At 39.2% G+C, this 21,892-nt stretch overlaps 1 protein-coding gene across 1 annotated transcript in view; it reads left to right on the top strand.

The window, feature by feature from the left end:
* EFNB2 (ephrin B2) overlaps window positions 1-21,892 on the top strand; it is a 45,478-nt gene that overhangs the window by 18,466 nt on the left and 5,120 nt on the right. The window contains exons 2-4 of the mRNA XM_070408616.1: window positions 4,144-4,427; window positions 20,911-21,003; window positions 21,720-21,833. Coding sequence (XP_070264717.1) covers window positions 4,144-4,427; window positions 20,911-21,003; window positions 21,720-21,833 — 491 coding nt within the window. The remainder of the gene's footprint in view (window positions 1-4,143; window positions 4,428-20,910; window positions 21,004-21,719; window positions 21,834-21,892) is intronic.

The raw sequence follows: 21,892 nt of genomic DNA on the forward strand, positions 1-21,892 counted from the left end.
GGCACAGGTGTATCCTCACCTGTTTTGCGTGTTGGGTACGTGTGCAGTGATTACATGAAGAGAATGTGATGTAAGGTGCTTTGATCAGTGCTTAGCACAGGGTAAGTGCTCAAAAGCAGCAGTGTTTTTGTTATTAGTGGTTCTGGAGGTGTTTAATTGCCTGGCAGTTTTAATAGAAAGCGATTGTAGAAGACTGCTCATACCCATAAATCCTTTCAGAGAGAACAGCTCTGAAACTCCATCTGCACGGCTCCTTGTTCTCCAGAAACATCACGCCTAGGATGCTGTCTTCTGGAAATCTCATCTCTGCTCGCAGCACACCCTTGTCCCAACTCTAGGTGGTCTGAACTCGGGAATTCCTTCCATGCCTGTAATTGCAAATAGTTTGTGGCACCTAATTTGACTTAACTTTATTTGTGTATATTTTGGCTCCCATTTGTCCTTCCATATTTTTTTTTTCAACGAATACATTACTTATTGAGCATTTACCATATGTCAGCCCTTGGGCATTCGCTATTGAATCAGACACACCTGGGACCCGCTGGCCCTCAGGGAGATAGATTGTAAATTCCTGATGATCAGGATCTTCTACTTTTTCTTGTCGCTGAGAGTCTGGCATGAAATACGGCGCTTTCGTTGTTATACTCACATTCCTCCTGTTTGTTCCCCTGTTGCCTTAGAAACAGCGAGGGTTCCTGGGAGGGAAGAAAGTGGCTGCAGGGGCTCGAAGGCATATAGTGGTGACGTGTACAAGAAATCTGTGATTCAGGCTCAAACTCGGCCTCGCCCTTTGTCTATGGGGAAACCATAACCTCATCAATTAAAGCCACTGCTATGCTGACCAGTTTATATACATATACATGCTTACAAAGCAAACCTCTAAAGCACTCAATTATTGGGTCTTTTTCTATGGATTTGCATAAAGAAGCAATCAGATTTTTAAGGAACACTTGAAACAGTTACTTTTTCAGGGGAGAGGGTAACATTCTTTACTTTTTGCTACAATATATTCTGAAAAGTGAACGGACTCTTTTCAAGCATTAGAAATAGTGAGTTTTATCGAGATTTACTTTCCCTGAGCATATTAGGTGTGCTTATTGAAATCTGAGGTTCTTCCCCTTCCCTTTATGGGTTATGGCTCCCCCATCACTGGCTGTTACCACTTTTCATGGGATTTGTGCCTCCTGAAAATATGGTCTAGAACGTGGAGATCTTTGTTGGCACATCAGCCCATGTGTCACGTCTTCTAGGCCTCACCCATCAGCACCAGCAAAAGCTGTAATTCCGAGTTGGTGAGTGAAGAGAGAGTCATGAGGAGTTACTTACATGGGTGGGAGGACATCTCCGATGAGTCCTTGGTTAAGCAAGAAGAAAATGTATCTCATGAAGGAAGCAAGATCTTGGGAGCATTTTGGATGAAGGAAGAGCTCAGTGAGCTAAACTTTAGACATAGGGTGTGATGTGGGAGAGTTCTAAGATATGCAGAGATGATATACAGCTTGCGGGGGTGGGGGAGCTGATGCATATTTTGAAAAGAATTGACTGGATGGACAAGAAAATGGGTCCATCTGGCTGCTAAGGATGCTGACGCCTGAGGCCCGGGCAAGCCCCGGGGTCACTGGTCCAGGGTGAAAACTGATGGGTGTGAAGATCAGGGCTGTGAGAGGAGGCAGGATACAGATATCTTGGTGCGGGCCTTGGCTGTGATTTATGAATACTTCTAACAACAGCCTACATGTGGTGGTCGCTCTGTGTCAGCTACTAAAAGAGAAGATTTAGGGTAGAAAATATTTGACGTGAGGTGGGAACCCCAGGCAGGAATTGGCCTCTGGTTCTTGGTTGCAGTGAAGGTTTCCTAAGAAGGTTAAGGAATAAAACTGAGAAAAGGGATGTGTCAGGCAGGTGAGTGAGGTAAGGCTCACACGACTTCATGGGTAGTGATTGCCAGGCCTCCTGCCCCCACTTCTTGACTACAGGGACAGATCAGAAGCACGTAAGGGGCAGGGGTAGAGACTAAAAAGGCTCTTCCACAGACTTTCTGACTCCATCCCTCCACCAGAACCTAGAGTCTTTGTTTTCTTACTCACAAAGATGGACTTGCCTAGAGAGACCACACTGGCGCTCAGGAGGTTGGGGGAGTACCCAGGAGTCCTTCAGTCCTTTGGAGTTGAATTTCTAAAGCATCTCCCCAGGAACCTGGAAAAATGGTCAAGACAATCAAAGAGAGACCCTTACTAACTGGTAATCTTCATTTGTCTAAAGTTCTAGAGAATTCTTCAAGTATGCACACATGTTTGTATGAAATTCGTCATTGTTATGAAAAATATTCATTCTGATATTATGTTAGGTGATTTTTGCTCTCCTTCCCTTCCTCCCTTCCTTTCATTCTTTCTTTCTTTTTCTTTTTGTTAATGAATAAATGTCATATGTCCTGGCTATAAAAGCTTAATAACAAAAATAAAGTGTGTGTAGGGGGGACTCCTCTCTCTTTGGGATTGTAAAGTAGCGTTCCCAAGGAAAATGATAAACCACTGTCGGCAACATGCATTTTTCCTGCCATAAAAACTATTGGATTTTAATATAAATCTATAATGTAATTTCTGTTATGTTCTGTGATGCTTCATAACCACCCTCATGCAATTTTCAGAAAATTAATACCATTCATTAGCATAAATCATAACCTGTTTCCTCAGTACGGATTTGACATTGGGGGTGCCTCACCATCCTGGCTTCCTCTCTCAGTGAATTACAACCCATTAATTGTTATGGCTGGTGGGCTTCCCTGCTTAAATAAAGGGTCAGATTGGCGGGATTCGGGATTCAGACATGACGCTTTGTTCTCGGGCTTTAATATTTTAATGAGCCTGAAGGCTTGGCTGCGTACAGAGGAAAGAGCTGGGATTTCTAAGTGTGTTGTTGGTGTTAGCACTTGTAGAAGGATGTTCATTAGGAAGCTCTTGTTTCAGTTTCTGAGAGAAACTCCCCATTAAGAACGATCTTTCAGCAGCATGGCTAGCAAGAAAGAGGTAGGGGAGGGGGAAAGCTTTTAGCTGTAAGCATTAAGGGGATATTGTATCAGTTGTCTTAGTTCTAAAGATTTGCTTCTGAGAATTAATTGGAGCAAATACATCTCCAGGGAAGGGAAGAAAGGGTTGGTGGAGCAAGGACAGTAGCTGCTGTCCTTGCAAGTCAGGGGCTCTTCATCTTGCAGCTGAATCAATACTACAACTAATTATTTCTAGTTATCTTTTATGGGTTTGTAAGACATTTCTTTTGTTCACTGTAATAAAAAACCCATTGTTTGATCAGTGACTGACTAATTATGATAAGTAATTTGAAGCATTCTTGATGAAACTTGTCTGTTAATTAACATCAACAGCCAATGGAAACTAACAAGACAACAAAGTATTAGTGCACCCACTGTTCCCTGGCGCTGATGCCATCTTTCTGTGGCATGCCCAATAAACGAAAGCTGCCAATGGTTAAAAAATAACAAACAGGTGGGGAGGGCTGACTCACCAGCAGGAAAAGTTATTGTAAAGTTACACAAAGGAGTACTGAGCTAGTAAAGCGAGGGGGTAGTAAAGAAACGTCAGCAGGCTGATTGGTCCTGTTGTGCAGGGCAGCGATTCTCAACCAGTGTGTCGAAAGAGGCACACTGATGTGCCACAAGAATTAAAAAAATAAAAATAAAACATGCAGTGCCTGACTATTTAGTCAGAGGCACTGACCTCTTTTCCCTTGGATTATCAGGTAAAAAATGGCAACAGCCAACACAACAATAGCCATCCGGTGTGAATGAATCAAAATTATGCCTTTTGGGGGGTCAGATCGACAATATATATATATATATTTTTTGGTGTGCCACAGAATTTTAGTAATTAGTTTGTGTGTGCCATGAGGTGAAAAAGGTTGAAAATTGCTGGTGTCAAGTAAGGAGAGTGGTTCTTTCTTTTCTCTAAGGTTTAATCCCTAAATACATTCATCCCATGCTGATCTGAACTAAGATACTTTTGGCAAATAAAAGTTTGGGTTTATAAAATTGTAATTTGGAGTTATTGGCATCGTCTGGCTATTTTGTGATAATTATTAATACTGTTAACTTTTGTCAACTCATTTTTTTTTTTATTTTTATGCTTTTAGATTTCTACCTGGACAAGGACTGGTACTATACCCACAGATAGGAGACAAATTGGATATTATTTGCCCCAAAATGGACTCTAAAACTATTGGCCAGTATGAATATTATAAAGTTTATATGGTTGATAAAGACCAAGCAGAAAGATGCACTATTAAAAAGGAAAATACCCCTCTCCTCAACTGTGCCAGACCAGACCAAGATGTAAAATTCACTATCAAGTTTCAAGAATTCAGCCCTAACCTTTGGGGTCTAGAATTTCAGAAGAACAAAGATTATTACATTATATGTAAGTATAATTCTATTTATTTATTTATAGAAATTAGGATAAGCTAAATAGGTTTGTATCTAGTTTTGCTTCCTTAAAAGTATTATTGTGGCAAATATTTGGTGATAATCCATTTTTGGGAAAGAAACTTTAATTGAACGTGGGACCCTATACTAATAGTACTCATTAAATATAAATACCTAAAGAGAAAAAAACATCCTAGAGTTTTTATAGCATTGAAATAAGTGAATATATATATGAATATACTCAGCATCTCTACTAACAAAAGCATTTTTAAGGACCATTGGTGAGATTTTGCTGGGTAACTCTTGTGCTGTGACATTTCTCTTCATCCATTCATCCATCTATCCATTCACTCATTCATTTATATTTCCTCTGTGCCAGAAACTGTACCTAAGTACTATGGATTCAACAGTAATAAGGGTATAATAGTACCTTTTCCGTATGAAGGCATCAGTGAGATGGAGCATATAGGTTCGAAGGATGGGTGTTACAAACCACAGTTGTACATGGGCACGTCAAAACCAGATTTAGACGAATAAGACAAAAGTTGGGGTTGCTCAACCAATTACTTTTTAAAAATCTATTTAGCAATTTGATACATTGCATCAGGAACAGATATTATGTACCCTTTGAGTCATATCTGAACCATTGTCCTCTCATAAGGCTGTGAAGTCACATGGTGCACCCCCTGGAGCACATGCCTACTCAGTGCAAATCCCATCCTCGCACAAAGCCAGGGTCGTTCTAGGGCCAGGGTTTTGTCAGTGCAGTCTGGGTGACTGAGACAGCTCTTCACGTCACTAAAGCAATGAAGTATTTTTTTCTTAATTTCTTCTGTTTAAAATTTTGCTCACTTACCTGTGACCATAGTCTTCAGTTCCTTAGGGAACACTGAACTGCTGTCCATTGGCTGCACCCTCCCATCTGTGGGTGAGCAGGTTAAAACTCTGCTTTCTCAGCCTATTAGCTGCTTTTTTTTAAAGCTCAGGATCAGTAACTCACTGGATAGTGACTTAGTGCTCAATAACATATTATTTTTACTACATTAGCAATGAAAACAGAAGTGGTCACAGCCGTCCAATTCTCTTGTTGTCCTTTGCTGTAGACCTTAAATACCACAGAGACTGAAACCCTATGTGTAGGTGAACCTGATACACAGAGAGTGGCCGAGCAAGAATAAGTAACAACAACAACAAAAACACACAAAAAGGAAAAGTGGCAAATTATATATTTAAAAAAAGAATTATTGTAAAATGAAAATAGGAGCATTCTAAGGGATGAAACAAGTAGATTGGGTGGTAAAGTGTACAAAATAATAGAGAAATCTTTGAGAATCTAAAATAGTTATTAGGTAAAAATAAATGGAAACTTTAAGCTTTTGGAAGCCTAGTGGCTTTTTTTTTTTTAACGACAATTTAAGTAAGACTTTACCAAGGACACTAATGTTTAGCATACCATTTATAGGGAACTGAAAGTGACTTTAGATAAATTCCTTAAGAAGGTCAATTCCCCTCGGTAGGGTGGAAGAAAGAAAGAATATGGAGGTGGCGGGGGATGCCTGAAGAGCGGATGCCGTAGAGTATCAGATGTGCCTGTGGTGTTAGATGTATGTCATTAGAGCTGTACCTGCAGCCCAAGCCCATGCAGACCAGTTAACAGACCCAGATTCTCTCCTCCATGTACTTTAGTTTATGACTTCCTGAAGATGGCTTTTCATTTCTAAGTTCCCAGTGAGTGCAAGTAGGATTTCAGCAAACATGGGGCTCGTCTTTAGTCTGAATATGCAGGAAATAAATATAAATACTAAATAAGCAACATCTTTTTGTTTAATGTAGTGAGCATTTAATAATAAATGACTTACCAACACATGATAGGTTTGTGTTTAGAACCACGGTTTACTTTGTAATTAATTATAATACTAATCGACACAATGATGACATCTCTTATTTTTCTTTCCCGAAAAACTCATTATTAGATTCATTGCAGGTAGCTGAGCTCTGCTGGCCCCCAGAACTCTCCGTAGAGTTCTGATTTACAGTGCAAAAAGCCTGGGGTAAAGGAATTGTTCTTAAAATAGAGTTGAGCATTTCAAGGTTGAAACAATGAGAGGCGGTTTGAATGCTGCTGGTTGGGTGATTGTCACGGGGCTGGGTGAGGGGCCCAGAGCTCAGAAGTGTGCCGGGAAGTCCACGCAGGCTCTCCGCAGAGAGTTGAAAGGCTTCCGCCACGTCACAGACATAGGAAGACCTTTCAGAAGTTGGGAAAGTGCAGAAACCGATTTCTCACCCAGCCTACAGCAAAGCTCACTGATACACAGCTTTCCCTGGGAAAGAGACTAATGATGAGAAGAACACATTTTAAAATAGTTTAAAAAGTTAATGCTAACTTTTTTTGCTTCTTCAAGAATCCCAAGGCACCAAAACAATTAAGAGATTTTAAAAAGTGACTACATTTTAGCCAAAACCGGTTTGGCTCAGTGGATAGAGCGTCGGCCTGCAGACTGAAGGGTCCCAGGTTCGATTCTGGTCAAGGGCATGTACCTGGGTTGCGGGCACATCCCCAGTGGGGGGTGTGCAGGAGGCGGCTGATCGATGTGTCTCTCTCATCGATGTTTCTAACTCTCTATCTCTCTCCCTTCCTCTCTGTAAAAAATCAGTGAAATATATTTAAAAAAAAAAAGTGACTACTTTTCACATCAAACAATCTTTTAACAATGTATATGTAAATAAACATATATATATTTATTGATTTCAGAGAGGAAGGGAGAGGGAGAGATAGAAACATTAATGATGAGAGAGAGTCATTCATTGGCTGCCTCCTGCATGACCCCACTGGGGATGGAGCCAGCAACCCAGGAATGTGCCCCAATCACTGAGAATCGAACCTTGACCTGGTTCATAGGTCAATGCTCAACCACTGAGCCACGCCAGTTGGGCACACATCAAACAATCTTAATCTCTCTCTCTCTCTCTCTCTCTCTCTCTCTCTCTCTTTCTCTCTCATAGGCACATTCTACTTAAAATAGTACTATACTAGGTAGTATAAGAAAAAACCCTAAAATTTTCAAGTATATGTTTAACACTTCAAATCATCAATTCATTTTGAGATAGTCAATAAATAATACTGGTGTCTTTGAGTTGCTACAATATATGCTGCATATGCTTAATTTCAGATCTTAGTGTCTACTTAGCACCTTCATAACTAAGAAAATCATTGATATGATTTTCATCATCAGTATTAAAATCATCAATATTGTGTGCTGCTTTCTTTCCATGGCGAGAAAGAAGAGAATTGATAGTTAGGAGTAGTACTGCATTACCCTGCAAGGGAACAGTTCAAATTGCTAATGGACTGAATTGGTGCCCTAGATTTCCTGATTCTAGAGCACTGGGCCCAGGGATGTGGGTTCTAGTCCTGCTGCCTGAGCTTAATAAGAAAGTAGCTTTATTTCTTTGAATTTTAATTTCTTCTCTAGAAACTGCTGTTGTTGTTGTAGTTCTGGCTGGTGATGGAAGTCTCCAGTTCCCAACTATGATTGTACATACACAGCCAATATAGGATCTCTTGTTAGTGTAGCTTTTCTCCTGTTGAAATAGACAGGATCTGCTGTAAATTATTTAAAGATGTTTAATTTGACTTGTAGTATTACCATATTTAAAATACAGGCATCATACTTTTGAGTTCCAGAAGTAAATATTAATTTTTAATTGGAAGTATATTTTAAGCCTACTGAGTATATACTCATCACATGACAAAATGCTATGAATCCTCATTAAATCTCATAGTTGGTTATTTGCTTTGACATGTGGCAAAATGATATATGCAGGTTTTCTGAATGTTTAGAATTGACTTTTTCAAGTGACCTATTTTTGTAATTAGCCTCAGGCCTAATTTGCATAATAAAATCTCTTAATCTTAAATGATCCAAAGGTAGGGATGTTAAGGTCATTTGGTCTGAAAAAGCCCCATTTTATACTGCATTCAGATTCTTAATTACCTTAAAATCATAGTAAGCATTTTACATAACCTATAGTTACTTTTATTAGGTCCTTAAAATTTAAAAAGAGTTTATGAAATAACTATCTCTGAAGTTGCCTGTTGTCAAGGGCAGTTCTTAGTAAACGCTTCAGTTAATACTAGGAAAGCATTTCTAACTGTTCTCAGCCTTCATCCATATTTGTACCTTAAAGTTTTCTTATAGACACTCTTGGTGCTTGGTTTGAATTTCTTTTTAGAGGTGATAGAGTTGAATGAGTCAATAATTTTGGTGTGTTGACCCTTTGCAACATCCAACATGATAAAGGTTCTGTGGGTTAGTTAACCAGCCTTCGCTTAAAATCTTGCAAAATAGCCACGAAGAGGTTTTCATCACAGGACAAAATTATGTGAGTCAGAAGATAGACAAAAATGAGTGTCATTGGATGAATACTGTGTCAGGAAACAGTGGCCAGGACAGAGGTGCTAGTAAAAGAACACTACATGCTCAGAGCACCTTCCAGTTTAGCTTATGTGGCTTTTATGTTATTTTACTTCAAATCTGTAGCCAAGACATGGATTTGTGGGAAATTGTCTGATTGTTTCCATTAAAAGTTGTTCTCGAAGGTACACCCTGCCATCCTTCCGAAAGCCATCCCTCACTTTCCGTGCCTTGGGAAACTCTTCCCTGAGAAACACTGGATGAGTTAGAATGAGTCACCATTCTTCGGCCCTTTATTGGCTTAGTTCTCCAAAGCATTTTTTTTTTTTTATCAGAGCATATAAAATGGGAAGGCTCCACAGTCAGCTATGCTATTTTTAGGCATAAACTCCACTGCTGAGCAAAATTGCAAAATAAATTAAAACACTTGCACACAAATATCATGAAACACTATTTTTAAAGAATCAAAACAGAAGAACAGATTTCATTTCTGTATTTTTGTTGAATGTGTCTATATATTTGTTTTTGTTTTTTTATTTCCTTGTATTTGGGGAGTAGATGGGGCAAATGGCACTAAAATATACTGAATGTACTGAATTTTCCCCAGGAAAATAGTTAAAATAGTTGTGGGAGCTTTCAAATATTCTTTTACACCTAGCTTTTTTGAAGAATGTATAAGAACTAGAGGCCCGGTGCACAAAATTCATGCCCTCACGGGGCAGGGGGGGAGAGTCCCCTCAGCCCGGCCTGAACCTTCTCGAAATTCAGGAGCCCTTGGGGCATGTCCAACTGATGGCTTAGGTCCCGCTCCCCAGGCCTAATCCTAAGCCACATTCTTAGCGCTGCTTTGGTAGGAGAGGCTCCCACCACCGCCACTGCACTTGCCAGCCCTGAGCCTGGCTTCTGGCTGAGCAGTGCTCCCCCTATGGGAGCGCACTGACCATCAGGGGGCAGCTCCTGCATTGAGTGTCTGCCCCCTGGTGGTCAGTGCGTGCCAGAGCGACCAGTTGTTCTGCCGTTCGGTCAATTTTCATATTAGCCTTTTATTATATAGGATCTGTGGTGTCTGTGAAGTGATTATATGCTTTCGTTGGTTAATTATTTATATGATAAATGTAATAAAAGCTACATTTCCATCAAGTTTAGTGATATGGCTACATCAGCCTATCACTTATGTCCTCTGACTTTGGGGTGAGGATTTATGTTTGATGCCTTGCATATAATTGCTGAATTCAAGCATGTTAACACCTTTTTATTTTTAATCTATAGCTATCATCTTTGTGATAGGATGTTCATCAGAATCTTGGTGTTTGGGGGAATCACATACACACGATTAACATAGCAGTTGAGAGTCTGGATGTGGACAGACCTGACTTCTTGAATGCCCCTCAACAAGTAACTTAACCAATCTCTGCCTCAACTCTTCATCTGTAAATTGGGGATAACAGTACCTGCCTTCTCAGGATGATGTGCGTTTAAATGGGGGGTAATATGTGTAAAGTGCTTACCTCCATGGTTGGCACCAAACGCGGACGGCTAAGGGTCTCTTTGACATGGGGGAGGATGTATGAGACAGAAGACCAGACAAACCGACTAGTATGCTTTCCTGCAAGCTAAGGGCGGGGAAGATGCGCTCAGAAAGTATCATTTATTTGAAAGCCATCCATACTATGAAACTCCAGAAAGTTTACAAGTTTCAGGAATGCTGCATAGCTTAATTATAAGATCTTCCCTCTCTGCCTTTCCTAGAGTGTTATAAAAGTTCCTTTGTCCTGGGCTTCCCTTGCCAGGAAACATGCATTTATGTATGTTTTAGTTGGTGGAATGGCCCAGGCATGGTAGCATATCCTCTGTAAGACCCAAAGCAGATGCACCGGGAGGAATCTTCCAATTGCCTGATCATTTTCCCCACTTGCCTTTAACCATTTGCCCGGCGTTTTCTCAGTTCCCTGTCCCACAAAGGCAATGCTGTGTTTTTATTGGTAATTTTAGCAGCATCCTAATGTAGTATAGAGGTTCTTCTAGAAAAGAAATGTGTCAGAGTTGCCTTGTCACCGAGACTAGCCGGGAAAGTACATCATTTCATTAGTCTGATAATGAGAAGCTTGTTTTTATTATTTTTTTAACATTATGTGAAATCCTTTCCTGCCTGCAGTGAAGGCTCTCCCAGAGTATCTCAGGAAGACTCCTTGGTGAATTTAGTATGAATAGAGCCTCAGTTCTTTGCACGTAGGGAGTGAAGCCTGGGATTCTGCTTAACTGGAGACTGTGCTGAGACATAGGGTGCATGGGTCTGATGGAGTCGTGGCCATTGGGGTATTCATCCCAGCTCACTCAGGGCTTAGGCGGGGAAGGCTGTGGTAGAGTGAGATTGTTCATGGTCCATGGCCTCACCAGGCCGTAGGGACAGCTTATCTCATTTAGAGGTAGACAGAGAGAGTCCTGTGAGCACTATTTCTAACTCCCAAATAGCCAACAAAAGAATACGGTGACCCTGATTCTCAAAGCGATGGGAGAAACCAACACCTCATGCAGAATAAGAGCAAAGCAAGAGCAGGTGAGAAATGAAGGAGATTAATTAGGGGGGAAAAAGAAATTATTTAGGAATTGCTCAGAATAAAACCGCCTTTACTATTTCATAAAATACATCTTAATATCTGTAGCACCTGTATTTATAGCTTTTTAAAGGTTCACTTAGACTTTTTAAATAATTGAACAATACCAGAGACTTAGTACAAGCGTGAGAGGGAACAAGTTTCTTTCTTAATAGCCTTTAAATATTCATCAGGATGATCCAAATTGAAAGCAAAATAAAGAAGGTTAGGAAATAGCCAGGAGGCATAGACAGACACACAAAAAAGATTACTTTGAAAAAAAACTGATTTATATTGTCCTTAAGAGTCGCACATTTGTTCCTAACATTCTGAAGTCTCAGGCTGGGTGTTTGCTCACTCGGGGGGAGGTGTTGCGGCCTCACAGACTCTGTGTCCCTTTGAAGTCTCGAAACACAGGTGACGGAGAAATTTTTATCACTGAGAGAAAACCGAAACTTCCAAAGTGTGAGTTGTTTAATACAGTTCACACAGCCGTGAAATGTCAGAGCCAAAACTCAAACCAGACCCTTACACCAATGTCACTTATGTGACAGTGCCCCCTGCATCACTAAGCATATGAATGTATACACAGCGAGAGGGACGTTAGTATTTGCATATATCACATCACAAACATAGTGCAGGAAAGAGTATATGTCTATACACTCATAACACATCCATAGCAATAGCAAAGACCCTCGCGTGATAAGGATACCCAATGGACTCTATGCTTCTATCAAACATGTTGGGCCTGATGCCCTGCCCTACATTGTGGAACTAACTTCAATAATAACTAATTGCAATCATATGCCCCAAAGTTGAATGAAGAAGAGAGAGCCATTGGGTCAAGGTGGTTGTAATAGCAATTTGTCAGATCTTCTGAATTTTCTTTTCTTTTTAGATCTACCACCTATTAATTCAGTTTCTTTAATAAGACTATGCTACTTTTTTTTTTTAATGTGACCAAGCACTTTAAGGCCCTCAATAGAAAGTTGCTAAATAGTGAAATTATACAATAAAAATCTCTCAGAGTAGAGGGATTAAGAGATTAGGTACAGGTGCTGCAGTTTGTATGAATGGATGGATGGATGAATGGATGGATGAATGGATGGATGGATGGATGGACTGATTGGCAGAACCTCTGTCAGTTGCACAATTGATCACTTGGCAGAGGAGCCCGGCTGTGTGTTGAAAAAGAAAGCTGTGCTTAGCAAGTGGTTCTTTGCATTAGTGAGGTAGCCTTCTTTCATTGTCCCTGATATTAAACCAGGAGATGAAGGTATTCCTTTATCGAAGCAAACGTGTGGAAAATTGCTCTGGATTCTTAGAGCACAGAGCATGTTGCCCTGAACAAAATAAGGTTCATGTGTAGGGCAGATTCAGACAGGGCCCTTTATTGAGGTTACCACTGGTGTCTAGATGGTCAACGCAAATAAAATCATGTCCATCTAAACTATTATGCCATGAGAGCGGCACATTTTCTCATCTGCAGTGTTGTATTCTCAACTGTCAGCAAACATTAATGCAGTCACTGGTGACGTCCCAGCACCCAGCGCTGTGCTGGGCCTCAGATGGATGTTTTCCACTTCAGTGCTGGGGTCTGGCGATTACGGGGTCATTAATATCATTGCCTGCAATTAGTGACCGTAGAATGAGCAAGAGGTTTGTGGGATGTGCACCCCTCCCCACCAGGAACTTTTTACTCTGGCCCTTTGCTATCTAGACATTTCCATAGTTCCACAAAGATATGTTAGTGATTAAGACTGTTAAAAACTCAGGCGTGAGCGATGGAGTGTGTGCTAGAAAGAATCACTCACTCAAACACATGCTTCTTCATGTGTCAGAATATTTTCATTGGATAGTATCAGGATCTTTTGACCGGAAAGCTTCATTTTTAAAAATCTGAATACTTAAATTAAACTAATATAGACAATAGGGAATTATGTTTTATCTTTAGAACTCTTACATCATTCTCTCTTTTTTTAAATGTGAGTGTGGTTATTATATTAAAATAGTCATCTGGACACCTATTTTTAAAACACAATTCGTCTTTTTTAGTAGGTTTTGGCCCATGGTGAGGTTCACTTTTATGTATAAAAGTAATTATCCTTTTATTGTTGATTATCACATTCTCATGATGTTAATTTTGTCTGAATCACTGTGATGATAAGACAAACTCCCCTAAAGCATGTTAGATAAAAAGCCTTTTTTTTTATGGACTCATGTTGAATTTTTTTTTAACCTAATGAGATATTCCACCTGCATAAAATCATTATCATTTTTTAGCAATAAAATCTTAGACTTAGCAAGGGATGTTTTTTTTTTTTTCTCAGCAGAATTCATTAAAAATCAAGACAACATGTATTGCAAGCAATATTTTAAGGGGAAATAAAGTAAACCAGTCAGAAATGATCTCATGTGTTTAATCAGGCCTCTCATAAAAAAGTGGGAGGACAGGTAATTTATTGCCAGGACTATTTGATCTTTCTCACAAAAGTGTTAATACTTGGTGGGTATTTTTTTTTTCAGTGATATATACCCCTGAGGTGTGCATACACTTACATTCACACACATACACATACACACACATTCACTACTTCTCTTCCCATCTTTTTCACTTGGATGGCATGTAATCAGTGACTTTTCAGGACTATTTATTGAAGATAACTGTGGGTCTTCGCATCTTCAATGATCATCACTTGATCTTTGTATACAGTTTTTAATAGTGAAAAGATTGTATGAGTATCCTGGACAGTGTGGCTCAGTTGGCTGGAGCTTCATCCCATACACCTAAGGGTCCCAGGTTCAATTCCTGGTCAGGGAACATACCTAGGTTGTGGGTTCGGCCTGGTTGGGACACATCCAAGAGGCAACTAATTGATGTTTCTCCCTCACATTGATGCCTCTCTCTCTCTCGTTCTCCCTTCCACTCTCTAAACTCAATAAACATATACTTGATGAGGATAAAAAATTTTTATGAGCAAGCTATGACAGAATTTCTTATGTTCTAAATGTGGTATTTATTACTTTATATTGTTACTATTCTCTCAGTGGGTTGACCCTCAATGTCCAAGTCTCATCTGATGTATGAGATATGAGCTATAATAATATATATCATATTGGTACCTTTGGACTTACCATTGGTGTCTAGATTGTCAAAGCAAATAAAATCATGTCCATCTAAACTATTATGCCACGAGAGGGGCACATTTTCTCATCTACAATGTCTTGTCTCCTGTCTTCCCCAAAAAATAATGTAAAATGGCAAAGTAATATATGTCATTAAATCTTTCAGTGAACTAAAAAAGACAGTTTACTAAGCTATTTTAAGGCTGTTACATTTTTTAAAAACTCTTTTTTCTGAGCTGTCAATATAACATCCTAATCCTATTATTCATGATGAACATTTGAAATTGTGGAAATAAAATTATACCATTTTATTAAGACCATCCACTTATACTCAATACCTGGTATCTCTATTCATATTTTAATGCTAGAATCTAAGAGGGAAGGTCTAAATTGTGACTTCATTTTTCCAAATCGTTCTGTCTAGTGGAGAAACATAAGTAATTGTGTTGTATGGAAGTCACTGGTGCTGAGACAGTTATTACTTCTTAATGCCTGATTTACTGCTTTAAAATTTCCCAGCACAGCCATAGCGATGTGGTTTCAATTTAAATGATTCTTCCTCTCACAACTGGAACATGGTTTTCTTGGGTGAGAAACACACACACCCTGCCTCACGAGGAGCTTATCCAGTGTTTTAACTGGGAACTATTCCCCACACACTAAAATCAGGTAATCAAATGCCACTGAGCGCTATCTCATCAAGTGGAGAACTTAAAAAAAAAAAGAGAAGCTTTTGTGGGTATACAGTTTCTTTTGAAAATATGTGCCTTTGTATTTTTCTCCTGTGTGAGGCCATCTAAGAAGTATTCATAAAACTTTTACCCTAAGAGCAGGCATTATAGGATAAACTGCCATGTTATTTGAAAGAATGTGGAGCTTTTTTTTTTAATAATATGCCAAGCAAAAATAACAGGGCTGTTGGAAAGTGGTGGTGTATTCCTCGTTTCTTTCACAGTAAATCGAACAAAGAAAAACACAAAAAGGGGGAGAAGTTAGAAAAAAGTGAATCTTTCTTCTTCCTTTTGGCACATGTACAGATGTTTCTGTATATTAATTTTTATTACTTTTTTAAAAAGTCTTGACCTTTGGGCACTCAGTGAACATTATCATTTCCAGGTGAGATTGGTTCCCGCACCCCCCCCCCCCCCCCCGCCTTCCTTTAATTTGGTATCAGAAAGGAGAACCATGGTACCCAAGGCATTAAACTGCCTTCATTTGAGCTATAGAAAATGGGATCTCTTTTTCTTTAGTATATATTTTGAATTTGCATCACACATTTGAATTTGAACTGATGTCGGGGTGTTAAGTAGACAGAGCTTAGCTTCCTGGGTTGTATGTTGGCATTAAGTAATTATATTTTTATCAGCCTCCTTGTTTTTCAACTTACATATCTCATTTCCATTTTTTTTTTTCCTTTTAGACACTCAGAGTCTTTAGCCCTGGTAGAGGAAAACAGTAGCCTTGTCTCAGTGCCATGTTTATTTTAATGTCTTGGCTTTACTTTCTATATTCCTCACTTGATTCTGCTTCTTTCAGTTCCTATGTTTGCCAGGTAATAGGCTTCTGGCTTTCAGAAGACTGTGTTGAGCTTAAGGAGACTAGTGTGTAGGAAGGCTGGTCTAAGAAATCAAAATTAGCAGGGCCAGCATATGATGATGTGGTAGAAAGGAGAGTAAGGGCAAAGAGGGTGATTTTGAGAATGCTCATAAAATGCTGTTTCATACTCAAATAAGAGTGACTATGTTATGCATAAGCTTTATAGAAAGACAAGATGTTCATTCTTGCTAGAAAACTGAACTCAGATTTTCCTGACCCTGTATACATATTATCTCTCTCTCTCTTTGGTGGACTTCTTTGGCGAAATCAATAAAAATATTTGCTTTTGAGTGTCCACCCATCTCCCTAACCCACCCAGCCCCATCGCAATAAGCTACATTTTAGAGTAGTTTGAAATATTCTCCAAAGCATTAGTATATGTTGATGATTCATTCTTTCCATTATAACCTAAGAATTTTCCTTCAGAGTGAAGCTATGATTCTGTAGGATTTTTTTTTTTTGTGCTGCCCTCATTTCTAACCTTTTTGTGAATGCGACCCATATATCAGCACCAATCCAGCAGTTGAATTCTCCATCTGATTAACACAACATTATGGATACAATGGACTAAAAAACAGCCACGATCCAGTGCAGCAGCTTAGCCTCCTGGGTGCAGAGCAATAACAGCCTAATGAAGACATGTTTTAAGTGCAATATTACTTCCTCTCCCTGGTCACAGTCTAAAAAACACGGCCAGGAATATTCTTGCCCTTTCAGTCTGCTTTACTCACTGGTGCTCTGTTTTTCTACTCAGATAACCAGTGTACTATTCCCAGTGAGCAGGAACTGCAGATAAGTTCATGTGCAAATTAATGGGAAACCACAGACGTTGGCTGTGTAGTTTTAAAATATGAAGAAGACTTTTAGGCAGTGTGAACTCAGGGTACTTTTTTTGCTGAGCAATGATCTCCACCCACTGAAAACCAGGCCCTGGGGGAACAATATAGTGCTTTCAGTATACTCAGTACATGCAATTAGATCCCCGAAGCAAAAGCTTTTAAAAGCAGGCTATAAAATGCCCATGTATTTTTATTAAACCGATTTGCTAACTGCATGGAGAAATTTTTCTAGTAATTTTTAATTTTATAAAGTCTTTTTTTTTTTTACCCTGGGCCAAGGAACAAAAATGTCTGGGGCCTAAAAAGCTTGGGTATAACCATGTTATTCTTCTGTCTCTAAATGATTCAGTGCAATTTTATCCATTTAGTAATTCTGATGGTGGTGGGATTAGATCATGCTTGTAGAGAGATACAAAGAAAAACAATGTAGAATGAGGTAACAATTTATTTTTACTTCCTTTATGTTAAAAATTCCCCCAATACATTCCAATCAATAATAAAAACAATTGCAATAAAAATAATTCCATTTCCTCTGAAATGGAAATAGATTCTATTCCCACGCGTAAGCAGTTTCTTGTTGTTTTTCAAAGTCAGCCACTCAACCTTTTAAAGCTTCTTGGTAACTGGCTGTTGCAGGAGAAAGCCGACGACGGGGCTTGTGGCTTTATTTCAGCATTCTCTGCCAGTCAAGGGGCACGCACAATCAGGGCAGGCCACTTGGCTCTGCAGTTTCTCAAGGTGGGGGCAGGGAGTCCCCTAGAATGAGAACCACACCCCCTACCCTCCCCATGAGGAAGTAGTAGAGAGGAAGTAGGTCAATTTGGACTGTGGGATCCAACATAAAATAAGCTGAGGTTACTCTGAATTATTTTATGCTTGCTATAAAGTTTACCTGCTGAAATTTCAGTTGGTAGTAACATCTTAAAGCAGGGTTTTCTGTGACAATTTAGGTCATTCCTAATTTAGGGCAAAAATATTTTCATGGCAGAATATCTAACTGTATTTTAAAAGTTACCCCCTTTTTAATTTTTTTTATTCTTTTTTTTATTGTCAAGTTTTACATATGTCTCCTTTTCCCCCAATAGTTAGCCCCTTTTTAAATAGCCAAGTGTTCCTGTGCTGTTTTAACATTGGTAATGAATTTTTCAATGTCTTCCAGTAGCTTTTGCAACTTCCGAGTTGACTTAAAGTGGAATGAAGCAGAATGTAGGAGAAAAACTGTTCTCACTCACAGTGTTTTGCCTCTTGGCCAGCTCTCCCCTTTGGCCCCACTCTCCCCACTGACCCCCACCCTCCACCGTCAGCAGTAGCTTCAATTGTGTAAGACCTCTGCCAGGGTAGCATCCATGGGTTCCCCTCTCTGCAACAACAGGGCTTAGAGGCTTCTTTCTCCCCAAGGAATACACAAAATTTCAACTGTTCAGGGCACAACGCAGTGTCATTCTCACAGTGTTCTTCCTGCCATCTTATAGTCTGTGGTTGCTAAATTATAGATCGCAATTTAATTTGAATACTTTTAGCATTCTTTATGTTTGGGGGTTATCTGGACCCAAGAGAGCTCTGCACAGAGTCTTTGGTATTGAGGAAAGGCATTGAGCTACAAATAAAATCTAAAGAAAAAAATCACTGCAATTATGGGCATCTCTTGTGCTCCCAGGGTGACAGAGTAGAAGTAGTTACCTCGTTTCTACCTCTGCAGATGTCGTTTTTAATTGTATTTGCCAGTGACTCTTCTGCGCCCTGCCTTGTCTTACCCTTTCTGCTGTTCATTTTTTTTCTTGGAGACCTAAATCTTTGACCTTTCCTTCTCAAGATTGAAATAAATCTATATTTTTCCTATTTTTTTTTTCTCCACAGCACCCTTCAGCTCCTATTTTTATCACTTGCCAGCTTAGTGTTAAACAAGAAAAAGTCATTTATCTTTGAGTTTGGGTAAATTTGCCTGTGGGTGCATTTATGTGTGTATGCATTTGAAAACAGAGATTTCACTTGAACTAAGTAAACCCAGCAGCCAGAAAAAAGACATTAGTTTTCTAGTTTCTTTCTGTATGAAAACATATTTTAATTTTTGAGGAAGATCAAATGAGAAAGTTCTAAATAATTAAGAAAAAAACTATAACACTGCTCTATATTTATCCAGAAATAGTGCCTGCTCATAGATCCCCATACTGTTCTAGGTCTTTAAGAGAAAAAGGAACTTTGAAATTTAGGCACCGTTTTGGAGAAGGGAAAGGGGAAAGATAAAAATGAAGAAATGGGGGGGGGGGGTGATTATTTATTTAGATTCATATATTTTAGTTTTTAAGTATTTATTTTAGCTTTGCTGCCACACATTTTCTTAACAATCTGCAAGAGGCTACTACCTACTTTCTATCCCCTAAAATTATTATGGCAACTTTTGCCCATTTTCCCAGGAGAAAATCAGAATCAGCAATAGCAGAAGAGTGAGATATGATTGTGAGACTGAGAACTTTAAGGAAACACTCAGATAAGCAAAGAGATATTTATACATACAAGAGGTGGCCATTGTTTTTAAGGAAAACCATGAAAGTAAAAGTCGATAACTCAAGAATACAGAGACAAGTAAATAAGTGTCTTATTGTCCAGTTCATATAATTATCCATGACACTCATATTTCTATACACGCATCCAGAATTTGTTTGCTGGCCCACCCACCATTTGGAAAACAAACAGCCCATTTTAAAAATGTCTTTTGGGTTTATTTTTATCAGAAAGTCTGTCCCCTTTTCTGTGCCTTTAAATATATAATGTTAGTAGAGAAGACTTTCATAATCAAAGTGGAGAATGATTTACATTGCAGAAGTGTATTATGAAACACTTCTGTTCCTTGCCCCTTGAACTGTGGAGGAATGAAAATGTCTAGCACTCTCCACCTTCTTTTCTCTTCTGGAACTTGACCTGTAATTTAAATCCTGTTCCTCAGCAAAGTACCTGGCAGCCTATCTTTTTACAGCTCTAGTTACAAAGCAATTCAGAGAACTCACCGTCCTAAAAGGACAGAACAAGAACATGTCCAAATGGAGTAGAGCATGGATTGTTTAAAAGGAAATTCTGAATGTGATCAGATGTTCTTGTCCCTCCTCCTTCGGTTCCTCTTGAAATAGAAAGGGAACGAGATAGGTGGCTGCTAGAACCCTCGCCCTCTATCCAGGACCAAACAGAGCAGTGGGATGTGTGGGTCCCCCTCTCTCCATCCAGACTTGTCCCAAAACAGGGAGCGTGGTTGAATCTTTGACCAAGGTTGACATCAGTTAATAACAACACACTCGTTCTTTGTAGTTGACTACAAAATGAGGGGAGCAAACTTCAGAATTTGAAAAGCTGAATTCTAGGACGTATACAGTACTTTTTAAGCTCGAGGAAGGCTGTGGAAAGAAAAAGGGGGTGTGGGAATCTTTTCGTGTTTACAGAACTTGGATGCTTGACAAACAGGGCGCATCAAGCTAATTGTTCTTGAAGCAGGAAATCTGTAGTAGAGGAAGCAGGTGTTGTGTGATGATTACCACGTTTTGAAATTACCGTAGTAACTACTTTGCTCTTTTGAGTCTGACCCCGAAATAGTCAGTAAGCTTTTTTGGAAGATGCTGTGCCTTTTATCTGTGTACTCTTAACTAAACCACTTGGTCATGAAGGAAGGAGAAAGTGCTTAAGTAAATGTGAAACCAGATAGCATACATGCGGCAGTGTTGACAGTATCCATTTTTCTTTCTTTCTTTTTTATTTTTATTTTTGACTTTCAGCATCCCATACTTTCAGAAAACTTATGACTAAGAGTGAATTCTTATTTTTCAAATTGTTTTCAGACATTTCATGTTCATGTAAAGTTGGCTTATTGATTTCCTGATTTTTCTTTATTTTTTTGTTTTGTCCATTTTATTTTCAATCAGCTACATCAAATGGGTCTTTGGAGGGCCTGGATAACCAGGAGGGAGGGGTGTGCCAGACAAGAGCCATGAAGATCCTCATGAAAGTTGGACAAGGTAAAGACCATCTGCTGCTTCATGAAGCCACTGTAATCTGGTTGAGCCCCCCAGCTAGCGTGGCACCAGTATTGCTAACACTCGCCTTCAGTCACTCTTCAGTTTAGTTTCGAAAGCAAACCTTTCTCTGTACCTTGAGCCACTGAGATTTCCTCAAGTCACTGTAACAGATTTCTTTTATTGGAGGGAAAAGTTAAGGTCAGCCAGGTAGAATGTCTATTGCCATATACGTGTATGTATATTTTTCTTCTCAAAAGCAAACCACCTCTATGGTTCAAAATTAAAATATCCAGAAAGAAAACTAAGTTTCTGCAGTTTTGCCCATTTCTGCATCTTGACTACAGAGGACTATTGTTTGTTGAGCCTTTTCACATATAGATAACCTATTGTGCAGAACGAATTACTCTTCTAATTAGAAATTGGTATAGTAGTCAATCAACTTGCTCAGTTAAATTGAAATGTCATCTGCAATGCTCTGCCTGCCAAATGCAAGAATCCCTATAGTTTCCACAGATGGCCTCCCAATCTAAACCTCTGAAATAACTAGTATAACCGTTTTGTTTTAAAAGGAACATTATATTCTTGTACCTCGTAGTCCTTTGCATAAAGAATCTTATGTTCATTGCTATTCGTGCCTCTTGAGATATATATCCAGATCCTAAAGCTAGATCTTATCAGATGTCTGTGCGGTAAGTAATCATTTGTTTTTCATATAGATGCGAGTTCTGCTGGGTCAACCAGGCATAATGATCCAACAAGACGTACAGAACTAGAAGCTGGTACAAATGGAAGAAGCTCAACAACAAGTCCCTTTGTCAAACCAAATCCAGGTATAGCAGCATGACTGTGTGTGTAGTCTGTGTGCACCGTACTCCTAGTATCTCAAGAG

This window comes from Myotis yumanensis, unplaced genomic scaffold, assembly GCF_028538775.1.
Source record: "Myotis yumanensis isolate MYYU_CA2020_CCGP unplaced genomic scaffold, mMyoYum1.0.hap1 SCAF_3, whole genome shotgun sequence".
In the NCBI taxonomy this organism is placed as follows: domain Eukaryota; kingdom Metazoa; phylum Chordata; class Mammalia; order Chiroptera; family Vespertilionidae; genus Myotis; species Myotis yumanensis.